Raw genomic sequence first — 21,987 nt, forward strand, 5'->3', positions numbered from 1 at the left:
TCTCCCAGAGTGTAAGGTGGAATATTCAGGGAGGGGACAATAAGGGCAAATATGGCTTTTCCTGTGTGGCCCAGTTTCTGAAGAGGGTCCAGCCCTGATTCCAGTACTTGACAGACCTAAGCAAGTAGAGCCCCTGTGGTGAGGATGCAAGAGGTAGAGAAGAGCATGCAAGTGGGAGACATGGCCACCAAGAAGATGACCCAGGGAGAGACAGGAGGTAAGCTGTCTTTACAGAACAAGATGAGGGACATGGCCTTGCAGCCATGGGGGTAGGGGCGGGGAGGTTGGTGCAGCTGATGAAGCTGATGCCTAAATTAATGCAGTTCATCTTCTACGTTGTCAACAGGATAATCTTTTCGAGACACAAATCTTCTAAAGGCACAGTCTTTTGCTTTACACCCTCTAATGAGTTCGTAGCACACACTAATTAAGTCTAAGCTCCGAGCCCTTCACATCCTGGTCCTAGCTAACACCCTTATCCTCTTCCTTCCTCCTTGAGTCTGTGAGGTAAGAACAAGATCCAACTTGCTGTTCCCCAGCCAGCCCTTAGGACAGAATTGCTGTTTCTGCCTCACACTTTGCCCTTGGGAAAAGTCTACTCAGCCTTCAAAAGTTCAACGTCAAGGCCACTTCCTCTAAGAAGTCTTTCTCGGCCTTGGTGACAACCTGGGGGCTCTCTCCTTGGCTGCTATCAGCTACAACTGCTTCAGTGTTTCCTGTGAAGCAAGCCCTGTGCCTGGACCTTCATGGCCACTATATGATTTAATCCTCTCTGCAGCCTTCTAGGTACTACCCTTAAGTCTATAGAAGGAGAGGTTTACCACAGAGAAAATAAGAAATGTTGAGGTCATATAGACATCTAAGTTCCATTTAAACAAAGCTAATTTTAGAATCATTAATGGCTTTTCCCTCTGCTAGACCACTCCTGTTTCCAGTCTGTCTGGCTTGTATTTTGTGTGCCCCAAACAAGCCTTTCCTCCTACATTGTCCTCAGTAAAGGACACTTTCATTCTTCTGGTCCTCCAAGCCAAAGGCCTGCTGTCCTTCTGTAATCTCAGCACCAAAGTCAAATGGCGGTGCTGGTCAAACGGCAGTGACTCGCTCACTGCAGGCACTGAGACTCTCTTGGAAAGCCTCTCCCATCTGACCTGGGCTCCTATCCTCTGAACTTCTACCTACGGCCTGGTCCACTGCCCAGACCACAGGAAAAGTAGGTTTGTGTGCCACTTCTTTATTTTCTTTGTGAGGTCTTGGATCACGAAAGAAAGAATATATCTTCCAGTAAAAGAAAAACAAAACCACAGTGGCCACCTGGATTATTTTATTTTTCATTTTATGGTCCTATTTTTTAGTATGTCAGACTCAAGGGAAAATCCAATTAATCATGAAGTTCTGTCAATGCCAGCTTCCAAATAACCCTCAAGTCTACCCACACCTTCCCAATCCCCCTCGAATCCAGCCCCAGTCTCTGGTGATTCTACAGCAGCCTGCTGACGGATCTGCCAGCATCGGGTAGGTAGCAAGACATGTCTGTCTTGCACCTGAGTCCTGACTCTAAATCACAGCTCACTCTTCTAATGCAAGTTCTGCTCTGGCTTCTCAAGGGCAGTCAAAAGTTCTTTAACATAGCTTACAAGACCTTCCCCTATTGGCTCCTGTCTACCTCACCCCTCATTTCCCATCATTCCCCTGCTATGCTATATGTTTCTCCATATGGTGCCTCTTCCTGGCCTTTGTCATCCTGTTCACTCTGCCAGATTCCCCTGCCTCCTCTGGACCCAGCTGATACCTCCCTATGCTTTGGCAGAGATAACTCTTCCTCCAAAAAGCCTTCCTTGACCTTTGCATTTAAGTTACATGGTGGGTTTTTTTTTCTTATTTATTGTCAAAGTGATATACAGAGAGGTTACAGTTTCATACATCAGGCCTTGGGTACATTTCTTGTACTGTTTGTTACCTCCTCCCTCTTTCCCCCCTCCCCCATCCCCTTCCCCTCTCCCCCCATGAGTTGTGCAGTTGGTAACCAAATGGTTTTGTAGGTATTGCTTTTGGAGTTGTTTATCTTTTTATCCTTTGCCTTTCGATTTTGATATTCCTTCACTTCCCTAGTTCTAATACCAGTATATGCAGTATCCAGGGTACTCAGATGAGATACAGTGATAGTGCAGGTACAACCACAGGAAGGGATACAAGTAAATGTAGCTCCATGAGATCTTATGCTTCCTCTCTGTGAGTCTTTATTACACTCTATTTCATCCATCTCTTTTAATTAATGACAGATTAGTTCCTTGCTCCCAATTCTCCAGTCCCTCCTGTACTACAATTAGACATTTCTACCATCCTTTGTCATGTTCATTTACAATGCCTCCTACTATAATAAGTCTAATATATCCCTCTGTCCCACTGAGGAGTTTGGGCTCAGCTATGTTGCCAGCTTTATCAATGAATATCAGCAAATATCATGCAGATTTTGAGATCACGATATAGTTTAGCCTGGTGTCTTGTGCTTTTGCTATTTGTGTTAACAAGAATGTGTACAGAAGGAAAATTATGTGAAACAAACTAAATTCAACCTTCAGCTTTGACCCAGACTCCCACATGCCTCCCCATAGCCCAAGAGAGAGAAAAAAGAAATATATATTTGTTCCTGTAAACCATTTAGAATTTGTTTGTCCTGCAGAGTTACTGAAGTTAGAGACTAACCGCTACACTTATCTATTGTCCTTCACTAGACTGCAAGGTCCATACAAACAAGGAAGAACTGTATCTCCAGTACTGTGCATCAGGCTTAGCATATAGTAGATGTTCAATAAATACTGGTGATTGGGTGTATGATTGATTGAGTGAATGAAGGAATGAATGAATGCCAAACAGGTCTACCTCCCTAGCTGGCATGTGACCTCCCACTGGCCAACAATGGCATCTGGTTTCTCTCAGCAGCCCCTAGCTATCTCACTTCCCACATCGGGCTCTTGGTAAGTTTTCAACCAATATTTGTTGAAATTAAATCAATCGAATTTTGTGGGCTGGCTGAGGAATCAACCCTTAATTTATGACATTGTTTCTATGGGAAAATGTACTCTGCATGCCAAGGAAACTTGCAAATGAACTTTTGGAACAGCACCCCATGCACGGGTTCAGGATTGCCAGTTTTGTGGGGATCCACAACTGAACACATGCGCCATGCGCCGTAATACGGGAAAGTCTGAGGAACGACTTCCAAACCCCAGATATTCAGCCTGCAGAAATTCACTCTCCACCCACACAGACACATTCAGCACAGGTTGGATCTGAGGTTCCAACAATAAAATACTAGACTTTTTAGAGCTCATTGTTTATCTAATTGCTTTTTATCTGCTTACACGGACTGGGTGTCTATTCTTAACCCTCCCCAATCAAAAGGAAATTGAACTCTTTTTCTTGTTCCCCTTCCCCAAGTGAACTTTCTAGATACACATACAAGAAAGTTCAACCTTCTCAACAGAGAAAAGAAATTATTTTTTTCTAAATAAATCTGTGACATTTAAAACAAACACAGTGGGATGCTCTACAGTTATAAGCAAACACTCCCTTTAGAATTTCTCATTTTGAATGGTTCTGGGAGCTTAACATGAGTCACGGATCTGAGGCTTAGTCTTATTTCATCTTAGGCCAAAATGAAGACATTTGGAAGCCCAAGGATGGGCCACCGCTCCAGAGCGTCACTCCATGACTCCCTGGTCATTAATACTTAAGTCCTAAGTCTCAATCTGTCATTGGTTCAACCTATGAATCACTCAGTCTACCTTGTTTAACATGTGCTTTTGTTTTGTTTTGTGCCAGTACAGGAGCTTGAACTTAGAACCTGAGCAATGTCCTTTAACTTTTTTGTTCTACACTTGTGCCATAGCTCCACTTCCAGCTTTTGGGTGGATGATTGGAGGTAAATGTCTCATGGACTTTCCTACCCAAGTTGGCTTCAAACCATGATCCTCAGATCTCAGCCTCCTGGATAGCTACGATTACTGGCATGAGTTATCAGTGCCTGGCTAACCTGGAAATTTTGAGAATGGTATTTGTATGAAACTGAACATAAAGGAGGAGATAGGAAAAAATATATTTCAAGGAAGGAATAGAAGTAGAGCTACAATGGTGGGTCATGAAGAAAACAAAACAGTAATGTATTGTATACAGAGGCAGTTACCCAAGATTGGGTAGTCACATGAAAATAACTGTGTTCTAGGTCCAGACAGATAAGAAAGACCCAGCTATGAAAACAATCTGAGGAAGAATATTCTAGAATGAGGAAATAGTAAGTACAAAGGCCTTGGGGCAGAAACCTGTTTGGAATGTTCTTTAGTCACAAAGACTGTAGCTAGGGGACCAAGGACAGTGTGGCATGTGAAGCCACAGAGGCAGTGGAGGGGCAGGTCATGCACAGCCTGTCTATAGTAAGGGACTCAGCCAAGTCCTAAGACAGAAAGCACTGGAGATTATCAGGCTCGAGAGTGACATAATCATTAGTTTAAAAGGCTCTTTCTTCTCCCAGGGTGTTGGCAAGAAGTAATACAACAAGAACCAAAGCCAGACACTCGTGACTCATGCCTATCATCCTAGCTACTCAGGAGGACGAGATCTGACTATCACAGTTCAAAACTAGCCCAGGATGAGAAGTGTGTGAGACTCTTACCTCCGATAAACAACTCAGGAAAAGCCAGAAGTGGCACTGTGGCTCAAGCAGTAGAGTGCTAGCCTTGAGCAAAAGAAGCTCTCGGACAGTGCCCAGGCCTGAAGGTCAAGCCAAAGGACCAGCAAAAACAAACAAACAAACAATTAACTAGTTAATTAAAGAGCACAGACAGGGGACAGGAAAAGTAAGATCAGAAGTAGTCCAAGGTCCTTGACTTCTCCTTTGATGCCCCCCTCTGCCTGGATCTGACTGAAGTGGCCCTTACCTGGAGACACAGATTCTCTATGTCCTACCAGGACTGGCTCCTCCCTCTCCCCTATCATAGGTGGTCCACTTCAGGCTTACTGCCTCTGTGGGATAGTTTGTCTCTCTTTCTAAGCAAATACCACCTTCATCTCCTCCCCACTGAGACCATCAACTGCTCCCAACTGCTCCTGGTCACTTCCCTCCATTCCTTGACTATTTCCCTCCTTGCTCTCCTCAGCACTGAGCCCATCCTTGTTCTTGCAATTCCCACACAGATGGCTGAGCCATCTGATGAGCTAGTGACCAACTCCATCCTTTTCTTGACCCCTCCTGGCCACTGATCTTGTCCTCCATTCCCCCATCCCTGCTTCAGGAACCCAATGATTCCCCCAGACCTAGTGATTGCCAATAACTCCACTCCCTCCTCTGTAACCTCCACTACATCCTCTACTCCCTGCCCTCCCCCCGCCCCAGCTCCCTAAATACATCCTGTAGGGCATAGCTCCTACTGCCTTCTCACTCCTTCACCAGTGCATCCTCATTTCCCTCCTTTACCCTCAGGGTCCTCTACTATACATTTCAATGGCCAGTCAACGCCATCCATTCTTCCCGTCCATCCTTCCCAGGCATCCTCAGTTCCCTGGCTCCTTTCTAACTCTTCCCTGCTCTACAGCTACAACTCCAGAGCAGCACATAGCTTAAAAAGCAAAACCCCTGCTTTCTCCTCTGCTTCAAAGACAACACCCTCAGCCTCAGGTGGGCACTAATGCTATTTGGTAACCAAGCTGTATTTTCTTGCTTGGGCTCTGCCCCATCTCCTATTTCACTCCTGCTCTCTCATCTCTCCTCAAAACTCACTCTCACTAGCCTAAAGTCATGAGGATGATGGCAGCAGTGTGAAAATATACTGAACATGCTTCTGCCCCCACCTATACCAGGGCCAGTCTTCTCCCCTTCCCACACACCCCATAACTGGGGAAGACCTCCTTGGGCTTCCATCTCAGGTTGGCCTCTGCCTGCACTAGATCTTTTTGCTGTCATCTGTCATCATCTCTTGCCTCTCCTGCATCATCAGTTTCTCCTCCTCCGTTAGAGTTTTCCCAACAGCACCAAATGCATAGCTACTCCAGCATCCTAAACAACTAAACGTTGCCAGGCACCAGTGGCTCACACCTAGCAACTCAGGAGGCTGAGATCTGAGGATCAAAATTCAGGTCTCTCTCTCTCTCTTTCTCTCTCTCTCTCTTTGTGTGTGCGTGTGTATGTGTATCTGTATGTCTCTGTCATACACACACACACACACACACACACACACACATCTAATACTCTTTGGACTGACTCTACTTATGCCTCCAGCTTTTCTCAGTAATGCTCCTCTTTCCTTTGTCTTTTGCGCTTAGCACCATCTTCCAACACTAAGTTCTGTGACTGCCACCAATCATCACCTGCCAAGTCCAGTGGATCAAGTGTCCCTACAAGTGGATGCCTCCCCAATCCCTGTACTTCTTGGCTTGATGGAGATCACACCTCTGAGGTGTTGGTTTTTTTTTTTTTCTGTTTCTCTCTTATTCCTAAACATTGCAATGACTTGGTTCTCTAACTTCACTCCTTAACCTACATTCCCTTCCTTATCTGACCCTAAGAATTTCATGAGAATTTCACATACCCAATCCCCAAATTTCTCTAGGCTTCAAACCATGAAGAAAACAAAACAGTAATACATTGTACATAGAGGAGGTTATGAGACTGGGTAGTCACATGGAAATAACTGTGCTCTGGGTCCAAGATAGCTTGGAAAAGATAGCTTGTATATCTCCCATCAACTCCAGACCTGAGCTTGTCTAATGAGTAGTCACAACCTACATGTGCTCCTTTCATTACCACCACCTTCACCCAGCTCTCCAAACACAGACAAGAGGAGCCTCATAAAATGGAACAGATCATAAATAGAAAGATGACAGCAAGACCCTTAGTGGATGTGTAGCCATCGAATGCTGGCCATGTCAGTTCACTTCTTAAACTCTACTCAGGCAAGCGTCAAGAAGAAAAGGTTCCTGCCCAATTACAATTATTCATGAGAATTTTCCTGGGCCTGCTTCTTTTGTCTGCCAGAGACTCTGACGGAAACAGCCTGGTAAGGAGGTACAGCGAGAGGCAAGGGCAATCACTTGCCTTGCGACAGCTCAGATTGTGACTTCCTCCACAAACTCTTAATTAATTCCATCCCCATATTTTTAGTTTATTTCCTGAACTTCTTGCTTATATTATATTTTTCCCTACCCCTCTTCATTGCTCTTGGCTTCCTGCCTCCATCAGATCCCCGGTTCATTTTTTTGGCCCTCTTTTCTTTCTACAACTGCCCTGTCGTCCGGCCTTTGGCATCTCTCCACCTGCTCTACTCTTTCTTATCCCTTTTCACCTTTAAAAACTGAAAACACCAAACTGACAGACACTGTTATGTGGTTTATTTTTTTCCCCTGTTCCTGCCTGAGCTGCAGGAAGGCTCTCTCCTCCTTGCTTCTATAGCAAGAGCCTGAGTGCTGGGTTGCTATGGCAACAGCGAATCCAACCAGGCTGGTCCCAGCGACGCTAAGAACTGCCATGGTGAGGAAGCCTCTACAAGTCGCCCCTGAGCCTAGATGGGTCGTGTGTACATCGTAATTCAAGACCAGGCTGGGCAGGTCCTGCCTGGAGACTGAGATTGTACATCAGGCCCACGGCTATACCGCACATGGAGAGACAATGCCATCCATACAAGCCTTCCACAGAGGGAAACAGAATACATGACATGATGAGGATTCATTTGAAAATTTTCAAACATTCCTATTCTTTCATCTTCTCCGAGGGAGAACCTTTTGCCTCTCTCTCTCTCTCTCTCTCTCTCTCTCTCTCTCTCTCTCTCTCTCTCTCCCCCTCCCCCTCTCTCTCTGTCTCCAATCTTGGGAAACTCTGAAGTAAAAAAGAAACAGAGCAAATCTTCCAGATCTGCTCTCTCCCCTTTTTGATGTCATATATCTGTCCCTCTGCCTGCCCCTGAGACTGGGTAGCCCTGTGTTGTCTAGGTCATTTGACCTGGCTGGCATCATCTTTGACAATTAGAGGTACAATATGGTATTTCAGTCGTGGAAAGAGATCTGTTCCCCTCAAGTCTTTGAATGGATCTTATGAAGTAGGGCAACAAGTGTTCTGCCACATGACACTCTAGAAAATGTGAGCTGGTGAGAAAGCGTTCAGGAAATACCTTTGTAGCGAGAGGCACCAACCGCAGTGGGGGTCCGCCGCTGTCACACACTCTGAGCAGGAGTTATGCTTACTGCAGTTTGCCACACGAATTCTCCTCACCTAAAAGTAAAGATGCCAGTGGTTCAGGTGGAATTAGAAGCAACACCAGAAAATAAATAAATAAAACTGTAACACCTTATCTGATGAAGAGCCACAGAGAAAATACTTGTCAATTTGAACTCTGAATGTCTCTACAGTGGCACCAGGTGGTAGGTCTCAAGTTCTAGGATATGATTATAGTTTAGGATATAATACAATTGTGTAAGGACCACGGCAGGGGTGGGGGGCGGCTTTGGAAAATGCATAAGGTCATTCTTGCTCCCTCCCCCACCTGCAGTTTCTGCAGCCACGAATTCAACCACAGATCAAACATATTGTCTGTACATGGGCATATTTTTTCTCATCAGTATCACTAAACAATACAGTATAGCAACGGTTTAGCTGTTTATGTATAATACTGATATTGTTGTCTGGCATGATAATGAATCTAAAGATGATTTAAGTGTATGGGAAGATGTGCATATGTTATATTAAACTTTATGAGAGGTACTTGCTTCTATAGATTTTGGTATTCTGAGGGTACCTGGAACCAGTCCCAGAAGATACTGGATCTGCTGTGTTCCCAGACTTGCCTACCACACAGACCCTTGCGGGATCTGGTGTGGGGCCTAGATGTCTGATCTGTGAACAATGATTTCCACAGGAATCATGGGATCAAGTCACCTGGTTTTCATACAGGAGATTGTCATTATGGTCAGTAGCATCTGAGAAAGGAACATTTGGGAACAGTAAATGTCTCTGTCCCAGGAGGATTGCCAGCCCCCAGGAGGGCACTGGATGTGGAAACGAGGAGGTGGGACCAAATCCCCCTCAGCCTGTGGAGATTAGCTCCATTGCCTCAGTTCCTGGTGTGCTTGCTCAAGTGCCCCCTGTACAACTAAAAATAAAAGAAACAGGCCTGGCCACAGTGCTCACATCTGTAATACTAGCTACCCAGGAGGCTGAGACTTGGAAAACCCTAAGCAAACCTGGAGAAAAAAGGTTGAGGGACTTCATCTCTAATTAACCATCAGAATGCTGGGCTAGAGGAGTGGCTCAAGTGTATTAGCCTGCGCAAAAAAACTGAACAAGGGCACAAGGCTCTGAGTTCAAACCCCAGTACTAGCACACATACACACACGGACGGAGTATTCAGGTCATTTCCCTGTTGCTATCTATGGCTGCCTCTCCAAGTATTAATAAACAGTAGCATACAGGGCAGCTATGTTGGGTAGACTAGAACCTGGAACAAGGACAAGGAACAAGTCCCTGGGGATTGCCTAGCACATTTTTCTGAAGGCAAACATACATGGCAGGCAGGTAGTAAAGAAACTTGTGGAATTCATTATAATGGGAGGCTACCTGTGCTAGAAAGTATAAGTAGAGAATAAAGCATTCTAGAAGGAAAAGTTGGGCATTTCCTTAGGAAGATCCTTCATGGGAGACAACTTTGCCCTTCCATGTCTCAGTCTTGCAGGCGGCTGACAGTTGCAGCTGGCAGACCAGGCGTTGGAGCCAGAATTAACCAGAATGTGGATATTTATTTCTTCATAAGCTCACAAAAACCTCTTTGGTTCTGAGGGATTTTAATAAGTGTCGTGTAATCTCTCTAACCTTGTTTCCTCATCTATAAAATAGCACTGGGACCACTGACTTCATGAGGTTATTACGAACATTGTCTGACACATACTAAATAATGTATGTCATAAATATTAGTTATTGCTATTATGTGAAAAAGAGTTCCACAGTCCAACAAATACAAAACCTAAGACTGAAAAGGCTCAATGGATTTTCTTAGCACAGGGCTTCTGAGAGCCTTTGCATAGGCTAAGCACTATAAAATCCAGGGGTTTGAGTAAGGAATGACTGATCACATGATCACCTTTGACCACAAGAGCTCACCTGATCACAGGAATACTCCTGATTACAGAACCATTCCTAATCACAGGATCATATCTGTTCACTAGACCACACTTGCTCTGAACATTGTGGGGAAGGTGGGTCTTCAGAATGATGGAGGCATACATTTCAACACAAAAATATAAACCTATGTTTACAAGACACTGGATTTTGACCTCTAATTTAACGCACTATGTGAGTATTCCTCATTGGGGCACTTATTTACATATGATTGTGCTTAATAACCACATTTTATGCCATTTTATGAATTTCCCATTGCTTTGTAGATTACTTAATATCTCCTCAAGAGTCTAGGAAAGAACTTTCCTTCTAATAGGATCTTTAGCACTAATCCCTAATGAAGACTATAGGGATGATCAGGATTTTCTTTTTTTATCTGGTATCAGAGTTTGAACTTGGGGCCTCAAGCTTACTAGGCAGGCTCTTTACTATGGAGCCAAATCTCCAGCCCTTTTTGCTTCTGTTACATCTGCCCAAGTACATCCCAAGACCATGAACCTCCTATTGTCTGCTTTGCACTATAGCTTGAATGACAGACACATACCATCACACTCAGCTATTATGAGTTTAGGTCTCATTTATATGCCTGGACTGGCCTCAACCCCTTCCTCCTCCTGATCTTAGCTTACCAAGTAGTAAGGATTACTAGGGAGCCACTGGTCCCTGACTTGGGACATGAGTTGAGTTTTGATACCAACTTGAAAACTCTTCCTGAGACTTCAAGTTTTGGATGACCAGAGACTAGAACTCTTTCCCTTTACAAAGTGAGGAGCTGTTAACTGCTGATGGCTTTCTCCATGCTTCAGCTTAAAGTTCTGGGTTCGGGGGTTCTGTAAGTATCTATGAGGGAAGTAATGAAGATGTATGTGCCATTGTCAATATTTCAAAAGGCTAAATGGGGGAAAAACACAGATGAAGCCAGATATCCACTGTCTTTGCTTTGGGGATTGGAATTTTATCAGTTCTGTGTAGAACACAGTCTAGACTGGCTAGCAGATCTCAGATACCTTTGAGAAAGCCTCAGAATGGGTATGGTTACTTAATATATGAATTTGTAGAGTAGTAGAAATCTTTCAAATATGAGATCCAAGGACCATGATGAAGTATGTTTGAAAAGTGATATAAGCTGGCACTGAAGATTCTGTATGGTAGAGAACCTGCTTTCAAAGCTGTGGGAGATTCAGATGTAGCCTTCTTGATATGGTTATTTCTGGTGACACCAGAAATGACAAAGAGCTAGTACTCAAAAGTTACCTTCAGACTAGTCATTGCTGTCTTGCCAGTGGCTGAAAAGAAACAAATGGAAAATGGGGGTGGATTGAGGGCATCTGTGATATCCTGTAATTATCAAAGTGTCAGTTATCTTCTTTGCAATTGGTATGTTCAAATAGACAAGGCCCCAAACCACCAAGCTAGAACATTCTCTAGAGAGGATTTAGCACTTAATCTTATCTATCACGGGTTTTACAATTAGAATCTCACAAAGATATGCACACACACACACACACACACACACACACAGCACATGTGTGTGTCATCCATGAGTAAAAATGGTATATATACATCCTTATTTAATTTGTAAACTTCTCCAAGTCTTAAGTTATTCATATATAAAACAAAAGTAATGATCTCACTAAATTACCAACACATCTCATTAGTATTCTTTATTGTGTGTATGTGTGTATGTGTATACAACTCCATGTATCACATTGCACAAGGAATAGTGATAATAAGCACATCATCAGTGAAAATCAGCTTCCTCTCCTCTTCCCTTGGCAAGAACACTTTGTAAAGATGAGGAAAATGTTTGAAAGGCAGTGTTTTTATTTCAGTAGGCAGGAAAGAGAGAGAGAGAGAGAGAGAGAGAGAGAGAGAAACAACCATAAACAGCAGATAAATTAAGAGAAGGATGGTGAATGCTGTATATTTAATGGTTCATGAATGTGCATGAGACTGTGGCCTGACATTAACCCCATATTCCAAAGCCAGTCCCACTGGGTATAATTGTAAATGCATCTATCCCTTACAGTGTCCACACAATCAATGTGCAAATCCAGTTACCTTGCCAACTATGCGTCCATTTGCAAGCATGCTCTCCTCTGAAAACCTAGGCACTGGAAATACAACCAATAATAAAATTGTCTAAATAGGGAATATTTCTTACTTACTTACTGACAGCCAGGGTGGTTTTTAATTCCATGTGTGTGACCCACTATGGGTCTTCTCAAAGCCTGAAGCAACATTTAAACTCAGTAGTTCAAAGTAAAAGCTTTGCCGCAAGATAATGACATTGATTAAGTAATTTTTATTCCTAAGTCAGAAGCAATAACTAGCATTCCTACCTACCTCTTTCCCAGCAGTTAAATAGATGTATGTGTCCTTCACGGGATCAGGAACAAGTTTGTAGAACACAGGTGTTTCCTCTTTAATTTCATAGATCACCTCTGGACAATTTGAGGTCAAATTCTCACCAAGAATAACCTATTTTTTTTTAAAAAGAGAAATACGATTTATATTAGGTGTTTTAATGGCAAGATGGCAAAACTTGTAGTTTAATCATAATATCAAATCCTTTCTTTCTCTTTCCCTCTCCTCTTCTCTCTCCCTTTCTCTCCTCTCCCTTTCTCCCTCTCTTTCTCCCTCCCTCCCTCTCTCCATTCCTTCCTTTCTTTCTTTCTGCCTTTCTTCCTTTCCTGCTTTCTCTCTTTCTCTTTCTCTCTCTCTTTCTTTCTTTCCCACAACTGGGGCTTGAAGTCAGGGACTGGGCATTATCCTTTTGCTTTTTCACTCAAGACTGGTGCCTCGTCACTTGAGCCTCAGCTCCACTTTTGGCTTTTTGCTCATTAACTGGCAATAAGTGTCACGTTGACTTTCCTGTGCAGACTGGGTTTAAATTTTAATCCTAAAATCTCTCCCTCTTGAGAAACTAGGATTACAAGCATGAGCCACCAGTGCCCATATCCTTTTGTCCTTACTACATAGACTAGGTAAGGTACTACATTCCTTAACCAGCCTTCCATATGCACATCTTCAGTAATAAGCTCAGCATACCTGCTTATGCAGGGGACAAAGTCACCAAAAACTGACAAGCAAGAAAAGAAAGCCATTCCTCAATGCTTGGAGCCTAGTTCTCATATGTGGAAGCTTCTTGTCCACAGTTTCTGACCCCATCTGGCCCTACTAAAAGCCACAAGTGACAGCTTATTAGTATTGTGCCAGGAATGGTCTTGAAATTACAGGCAGTCGCTTATTTACATATATTTGCATGGGTTACTCTGATGACATCATGCATTTTAAGGTAACTCTGAAGAGTTAACAGGTATAGGCAAGAAGCAATGTGTTCACATACAAAATATAAAGCAGGTGTTCATCAGTATTCAGTGGTTTTGAAATTGGACACCTGAGCTTCACTCTTCTCTAGCCAACAAATGTCTACTAAACACTTGTCATGTTAGGCAGTGTTCTAAGTGTTTGAAAAATGGCCATGCACAAAACAAGGAAAGGGGAAGATCCTGCTCCTCATAGAACTCTGTGTGTGTGTGTGTGTGTGTGTGTGTGTGTGTGTGTGTGTGTGTGTGTGTGTGTAAGGAATAGTGGTTTTCAGTGATGAGAGTAAATTCAAAATAACATGAGTAAGGAAAAGGACAACACATGCTCAGGGAAGGTCTCACAAAGGAAACAACATTTATTTAGAAACTTACAGGAGGTAAAGGAGTGAGTCATTTAGATATCTGGGTGAAACATGTTTTTAAAAGAGGCCCTGTCAGTTTACAGATGCTAAAATGGAAGGCCACTGTAGCTTGAGCAGAGCAAGTTGGAAAAAAAGTGGGCAGTAAGGTAATAAAGTAACATGGAGGATAATAAGGGTTCTTGGAGGCCTGCAAAAATTCCCTTTTACTCACTCCAGTGGAGGAGAGAAAACCATTGAGATCTTGAACAGAGGAGCAACCTAGTGAGAAGACAGGGTCTGGGCATAGGTCTGAAGGCTAGTTGGGAGCCAATTACCACAATCCTATAGGAATGTAATGGTGGTCAGAGGCTAGATTTCCATCCAGGCTCTATCTTTAAGTAGCCTTACTACTGTGAACTAATAACTTACTTTACCTCTCTGGGCCTCAGTTTTCTCCTCTCTATCATGCTGCCACCTTCCTTAAGAGGATCTACAAAAATTAACTAAGAATCATGAAAGGGCCTAATACCAAATCTGCACTAAATAATCATATGTGCCTAGATTGCAAGCTCCTATGGGGCAGAGACCATGTCTAATTATCTTTGCACCTTTTACTTCATCTAATTCAATAGTTTAAAGAAAATGAAGGTGGCAATGGAACAGATATTGATCTTTATCACTTTCTATCATTTTTCTTATCAGTTACTGGAGACCTGTGGCTTGAAAAGAAAAACTTAAGTGTCTGAGATTCTTCTTTGAACCAAGCATCTTTCATGCAGTTACCAATCTGTAATATACCTGTCCCTCTATAAGCTGGCGTGTTACATATTTGCTGCTAAATCACAGGATCCTCATCAGTTGGGCTCGTGGCGCAGCTCCCTGCATCCACTCCCTTCTGGCACCTGTGCTTAGGCTAGGGTTGCTCTGTAACAGGTGGCTTCATTCTATCATGTGTCTGGGTCAAGCCAGTAACGTCAGTCCTGCTTCATTGGCTTGATGGCTCACCAAATTCAGTAGCATCTCAGCGAAAGTCAATCTCACTCACCAAATATATTAAACATGACTTTTGTTGAACCAGTGGTGATATAATCATTAATTCAAATATTATACTGATGTTACAGGCACTGAATTAAATGGCTACTGGGTGACCTGAAGAGAAATCCACAATGTGTCATTAAATAACAAATAACAAATAGGCTGTTGAAAACAATTACCTTTCTAATATTTTTGAAAAATTGATCATCTTTTGAAGTCACATATGAAGATTTTTTTACTATGTACATCATCAAAAACTTTTCTTATATTTTTTAATCTCTTATTTCATCCAAAACAGTTAGGTCCCAAGGGAGGTGAGAAAGGTCTGTTCTTTTAAAATGACTCTAAAACTACCTTATCTGATATGGTAGGTAGTAGCCAAATAACACCCTTTATGTCAGTCACATTAACTATATTTCAAGTGCTAACTAGACACCCATAGCTCCAAGATACCACATTAAAGAGTACGGATATGAAACATCTCTATGAGCATCAACTGTTCTATTAGACAATACTGCTCTAGAGAAAACTGAGGGGATGAGGCGTGGGCAGGCTGGCACTGACCAGAGAGTCCAACTGCCATCTATAATTCCTAATGCTTATACTCAGCTGAGACTCAAACAGCTGATATGATTGTAGAAAGTGGCAGTTTAAAAGAAGAGAAACCAGAAGCCCGTTTGAAGGAAAGCATCAATAAACATTCTCAAGAGAGACTCAAGAGAAGAGTCTACCCTGGTATTTCTTCAAGGAGTCATCAACACCATCACTAAAGCACTAGCTTTAGTGATGAATTCTCACCAATAAAATGGAACCTGAACCCAACCATGTCTATAATGCTAATATCACATAGCATTAGAAAGTAGCAAGAGAGCCAGGCACCACTGGCTCATGCCTGTTAATCCTAGTGATACAGGAGACTGAGATCTAAGGATCACTGTCCAAAGCCAGCCAGCCAGGTAAGTCTATGAGCCCTTATCTCCTAGTAATTACATATATATATATATATATATATATATATATATATAATGATAGAACACTCTTTTCAAGTCTCAGGACCAGCACAATTTTTTTTTCAAGTAGAAAGAATTGAGGTACAAGCTAAATGACACCACAAAGAAGTGAAACACCCATCTATGATGGGGGACACTGTAGAAAAAAGGATTGGGAATAAAAGCAAGAGAGAAAGGCTGTTTTAGATGAGAGATGGAACAACTATAGCCTGGAACACCAGTCTAAACAAAACAATTTCAAGAATGCTTTAATCAACTGGGAAATTTTTATTACATGGATGAGACAGTTGATAATTCTAAGTAGTTTCTGATAATTTTGTTAGCTGTGACAATGGCATTGTGGTCAGAATTATTTAAGACCATGACCACCATTTGTAAAGATGCATAGTGAGATATTCTGCTTTAAAATAAGAAAGTAAATAAAAACATAATTTAAGAAGGCACCACTCTTTCCTACTACCCCTGAACTAGGAGCTATGCCACTGTTTTATTGGAGCCTCCGGCTGTTTATTTTTACAGCATGGTTGGTACGGAGGCAGGGGGTTGGAGAGGTCTAGTTGCAATCAATATTGATCTATTTACATACAGCATGGAGAGGAAACTCCAGTATTCTCTCTGAGACTCTGAATTAGGGCAGGGCAGACTTTACTTCCTGTATTGTTTATGTTACCAGGTATACTGACTGCCAGGGATTTCCGACCAGTTTCCTGAACAACCCTCTTAGCATGGCCTACGTTGCAGCTTGTCCTGCTCTCTGCAGAGGCTAGGTGAGGTATGGTGTGGAATCTGTGTGGAAGGTAATCTGGAATTATCCATCAAAGATATAAAGCATGTGATCATGGGCCCTGCAGCTCCTCATAAGCCCATGAAATCACATAGGCTCATAGGGAATTAGCTAAATAAACTACAATGTGCATAGTGGGATACTATTCAACCATAAAAATAACTTGGAAGCCCTTTGTGTATTGTATGTTACCTTTAACACGTTGTATATTAAGTATGTATGTATGCAAATACAAACATGCATACCTCTTCCATCTATTGCTCGTTGGCATGGATACATTCTCACTGGAGGAGAAATTGCTGTCATTCATTACCTCAAAAATCAGGAATAAGCGACTTTCAAGGAATATTTCCATGGTTCTTTTGAATAATGTTAATGTATTACTTTAAACAAGACATAAAACTCAAATTAAAAAATATATTTGAGATTGCATGATTAAAACTGCCTTTCTTTGTTTTTTGCTAGATTATGTAATAAATGATCTCTATCACTTGGAGGACCAAAGCAAGGGTTCCTAAAATATTGCTGTTCCAAGGGATGGGAGACTCTACCTCTAGGGTCCTCCTCAGTCTCATCCTCTAATTTACTAGGTTTCTATCATCACCTCTCACTTACCTCCTCTTACCCTTCAACCAACACAGGAAGCACCAATGCAACAAACACAGGAGGACTTGTACTCTGAGATGCAAGCCAACAAGACCAGAGCCAGAGAAAGATCCCTTCTCCAACTGGGTTTAGTTGGGCAGCCTCAGAAAAAGAACTAGACCTGTGATCCAGTGCAGGCAGGAACCATGAGTCACAGAAACCCAAAATGGGTTGAATTTTGCATAAGAGAAACCACATCCAATTTAGACACACACTGCACGGGCACGATGTGGATTTTTACTTACTGTTACCAGCATTCTACCTTAATATAGATTTACTCTGAATTTACTCTGAGCCTCCTCTATGTATATAGCTGCTTTTTTTTTTTTTTTTAGTGACATCAGATTTGAGCTCAGGGCTTTGTCTTGCTAAGTAGGTGTTCTACCACTTGAGTCATGCCCCCAGTCTTTTTTACATTAGTTACTTTTCAAGGAAGGTCTCACACTTTTCTCATAGGCTGGCATGAACCATGATCCTCCTAGCCTATCCTTCTTCAAGCTGGAATGACAGACACATGCTACCATGCCATTGTTGAGATGGTCTTGGTTTTGTTTTGTTTTTTCGCCTTGACTGGCCTCAAACTGCAAGCCTCCCATCTCTACCTCCTGAATTTCTGGGATTACAGGCATGAGCCATTGCACCCAACTCCTGCCACTTCCTCTGAGAAGTTTTCCTGGATCTACTGTGCTCTGCTATCAACTCCATCAATCATTCTTTATTTTTCTGGCCACATACCATTCTCTAAAATTATCTTAAAATAATCTAAGATAATTAATTGACTTGTTTTCCATCTTTTTCTCTCCCCACCCAGGAAGTGGGGAGCTTATCTGTTTTGCTCACCTTTGTACCTTCAGTACCCAGAAGAGTATGTGGTACAGAAGAGGAGCCCAATAAATATTTATTAAATAAAAACTACTCTATTAGCATTCAAGATTTTATAAGGCTCTTCACATTGTTCCAGCTGAAGCCTGTGTAGAAAACAAATTTTCCCCGATGGAGAATTTCAGTTCATCTCAACATATTGCTTCTGTTGACATCTTCCTGAAGCCTCATGGAGGCTATTAACTAGCTTTGGGATTTTTTTTTTTTGATGCATATAAAAAAACTTCCCAGTCAGACTGCTGCAATGAAATGAGTAGAGACTTCCCCAGCCAAGGTTGCAGGCTAGCTCTACAGCATCCATAGGAAGAAAAAGAAAAAGAAGAGCAGGGAGGAAAAAGTGAAACAAAATATGATTTCTGTTTCTATGACTGCCACAAAATGGAAAAACCATGGGTGTTCAAAAAGCTAAACCGTCTTAGGCTAAATTTCTTTTCCTACGTCTCACTCTGTGGAGCTGGCCAGTTGTAGGTCAAACAAGCTGACTGTATTTATTTATTTTTCCACACACAGTTACAGAGAAAGGCGGAGGAAAGAATTAAAACACACACACACACACACACACACACACACACACGAGAGAGAGAGAGAGAGAGAGAGAGAGAGAGAGACAAAAACAAACAGATACAGAGAAAGACAGAGAAGAAAAGGCAATTACCTAATAGCCTTTAATATGCCTTAGTAGCTAGCATTAATAAAGATAAAATATAAAGATTAAAGCAAATTTTTCTTTCGTCTCCAATCTACTGACTTCCATGTAAATAGTGGGAGAAACATACAGCTTAAACCACAAGTTCTAGATTGGTGGATTACACAGGAGTAAACTGTTCCAATCGGGGAGTCCCCAAACTCACAAGCTGGAAGAAGCTAGGGGCAATGAACTTGAGGGAAGCTTCATGGGACACACCAAACAACCAGTCATGGAACCCATTTCCAAATGCGGGCACTCCTTGCTGGTTTGACTTTTTGGTCTCTTCTCTTCAGTCATGTCTGCCACCCAGCTCCTCACTTCCAGAGCCAACCTCTCCTTCCCTTTATTTTTTACATTCTGTAGGAGTAACATAAAATATTTCATTTTTGCATTTTCTCTTGTTTTCATTCGCAAATTTCAAAACCCAGAGTCAAGGCAGATTCTTTGGGTATTTCATAATTTGGCTTTGTGCTGGAATTCAAGAATTTTCTGGAACTAGTTTAATTTCTTTCTCTGGCTTTGAAAAACCAAAACTATTTGTGGGTTATTTAGAGAGATTTAGTGGCCACAAAGGTGACAGTCAGTCATGACTCGAAGCTCCTTAAGAAGTTCTCCTGTGGGAGCCAAGGGGACAGCATGCTACAGTTTCCTGTCCCCGAGTTCTGCTTTACCAAAGCCCTAGGAAACACTAGCTGCCTAGCATGGGATGCAAAAAATAAAAACCTTCAACTTCAAGACAGGTTTCTCAAAATTGGCCCACAGGGGAAAAGCTGGGCCCTAACTGGGGTTCAGAAATCCCCATAAGCCACTTGCAGCAGGAGAAGATGGGGGCTAGCACTCAGCTGCCCTGAAGGCTGTCCCCAAATAGGAACAAACCAAAACCACCAAAGCCATGGCTGCATCTCAGGAAACCTCAAACTCTTACATCTTGGGATCAACCCAGATACCCCAATATTAGAAAGAAAACCCTTAAAACCGTTTTTTGAGGAGTTCTACCAAGCTCTCTAGTCTACATTTTCAACTACTCATGCAGTTAGTTGGAGGATAAAAGCTTGGGCTCTGGGGACAGATTGCTTCAGTTCAAGTCACCTTGAGCCAACTGCCTAACCTTTCTGAGCCTAGGGATTTCTCATTGATGAAGTGGGGGTGGATACAGTATTGACTCATAAGGATGAAACAGGTTAACACATTCAGACTGTGGTTCTAACCCTGGTGAATAATAAGAGCTCAGTAATGGTATCTATTATTACCCCTCTCCCAGTGCCTTCTTATCTTTTAAGCTTACAAGAAAGGTTAATGGGCATGCAAAAAGTCACAAATTTCAAATTTCATGCATAATCCCTTAGTACTTATTTTATCACCTGGAAAAGCTCAAACTGTTCCCTTCTGCCCTTGGGATAAGGACAATCGTCTATATGTAACAGTCTGCTAAAGACATGCAAGGCACACCATGGACGACTCTGCAATCTGGAGAGAGATACAGCATGGTTCCTAGAACTGCATACCCTGGGCAACATGTGCAACTGAATCCCAAAAGCTGAGCTCAGACTGGGCATACTTTTCAGCTAATTTCAGTGCAGATGCTGACAACTGAAAAAAAAAATATTGCATGCAATGAGGTTTACCAAGGAAGTAAAATGGGGAAATGACCAGGGTGGGGGCGGGAGGAGAGATGGGCATAACTTGCCTCATGACTGTGAGGTCCACCTGCGATAAAATTAATAGAAAATTAATAGGAGGTTTTCAGTTCCAAATTCCTTCCATTTTTCTAAATGTTTCAAAAGGGCCTAAGAATAAAAGAACATTTCTGTAGATCATCACTATGACCTTACCTTTGGAGGAAGTGCTGGCTGTCTTCCTTGGAAACGTACATTTTTAGAGACCCTTCAAATGTGATCCCATAGCTCAGCTCAAGTTCAAAATGATGTTCCCACACAACAGAACATGATACAGCTATTTAAAAATATTGTTTACCAAGGATTTGCAGTAGTGCTTGAATATAAGCCTCTTTCCTCATTAACTGAAGAAAAGAAGGAGGCAAAATTGGATAGAGTCTGACCTCAACTATGTAAAAAAAGAATCCAAACTGCTGACAGCGGTTGCCTCGACATGACGCAATTAAGGACCATTTTGTCTTTGCCTTCCTCTTATTCCCCACCACCCCACAACTCTCTACCCAAGCCTTTCACAAGCAGGAAAAATTATTTCAATCGCATGAGGTTGAAAATGGCATCAAATTATATTAAACCTCTGTGAGCTTTATAGAGATTTAAGGAGGCAAGTTTATATTAGTGGGAGCAACACACACACATGCACATGCATACACATACACACAGGCTGTTGGCTTCCTAGACTCCTGCCTCTCATCCAGCCAGGCAGATACTAGTGTGCCTGGTGCATGTCAAAATGTTGTCGCCTCTTGATCACTCGGAAACTGATGACTCAGGCTGTGGTTGATCCAAACGCTCTTTCTTCTCCTCCTCCTCCTCCCACTGTCTGCATCAGGCTGGGTTTTGTTTTATGCCTCTCATTAGTACCTCCATGCTGCAGCTTAGAAGCCAAGTTTGTGTCTAACAATGTTTGTCTCTTCTAACAGTTCTGGTGACAAGTCTTGCAAGGAAGAAGCTTGAAGCTTTTGAGTAAAGGGATTTGCGGATTATCTGTGGATCCCATGTCATCCTGGCAAACCTTGGTCTTTAAGTTTGGGGGTAATTTCTGGGGCTGCCTCTGAGAATTTGCACAAGGGTGCAGGGATACAGGAGAGGGTCTGGGCTGGCCTACAGATCCTGAGAGACAAGCAGCTCACATCCATCCCTTACCACCTCCTTCTGAGAGAGAGAGACCTGTCTCCTAGGAAAGTCTCTCTTTCTCTCAGGGCGAAAGATGGGGTGGAACCGAGTGTCATTTTCAAAAACAGACTATGTCTGTGAAAGCTGAGATTCTTTACTGAGCTTCTAGAAATGCTGACTCATCCCAGGAGCACACTTGATCCCAGAGGCCTTGGGGACAGGCCTGGGATGCAAAGTCCATGTAGTCTCGACAATATGAGTGCAGACTCTGAGATGCAGGTTTGAATCTCTGTTCTACCTCTGTATGGCCTTGGACCAGTCACTCAGC

General features: G+C 42.5%; 1 protein-coding gene across 2 annotated transcripts in view; it reads right to left on the bottom strand.

Annotated features, from left to right (window-relative positions):
* Positions 1 to 21,987, bottom strand: part of Plxnc1 (plexin C1) — a 152,717-nt gene that overhangs the window by 107,236 nt on the left and 23,494 nt on the right. For both annotated transcript variants that reach the window (XM_048358243.1, XM_048358250.1), the window contains exons 3-4: positions 12,503 to 12,637; positions 8,157 to 8,257 (exon numbers count right to left, since the gene is read on the bottom strand). In XM_048358243.1, the coding sequence (XP_048214200.1) occupies positions 8,157 to 8,257; positions 12,503 to 12,637 (236 nt within the window). The remainder of the gene's footprint in view (positions 1 to 8,156; positions 8,258 to 12,502; positions 12,638 to 21,987) is intronic.

The sequence above is a fragment of the Perognathus longimembris genome, chromosome 1 (assembly GCF_023159225.1).
Source record: "Perognathus longimembris pacificus isolate PPM17 chromosome 1, ASM2315922v1, whole genome shotgun sequence".
NCBI lineage: Eukaryota > Metazoa > Chordata > Mammalia > Rodentia > Heteromyidae > Perognathus > Perognathus longimembris.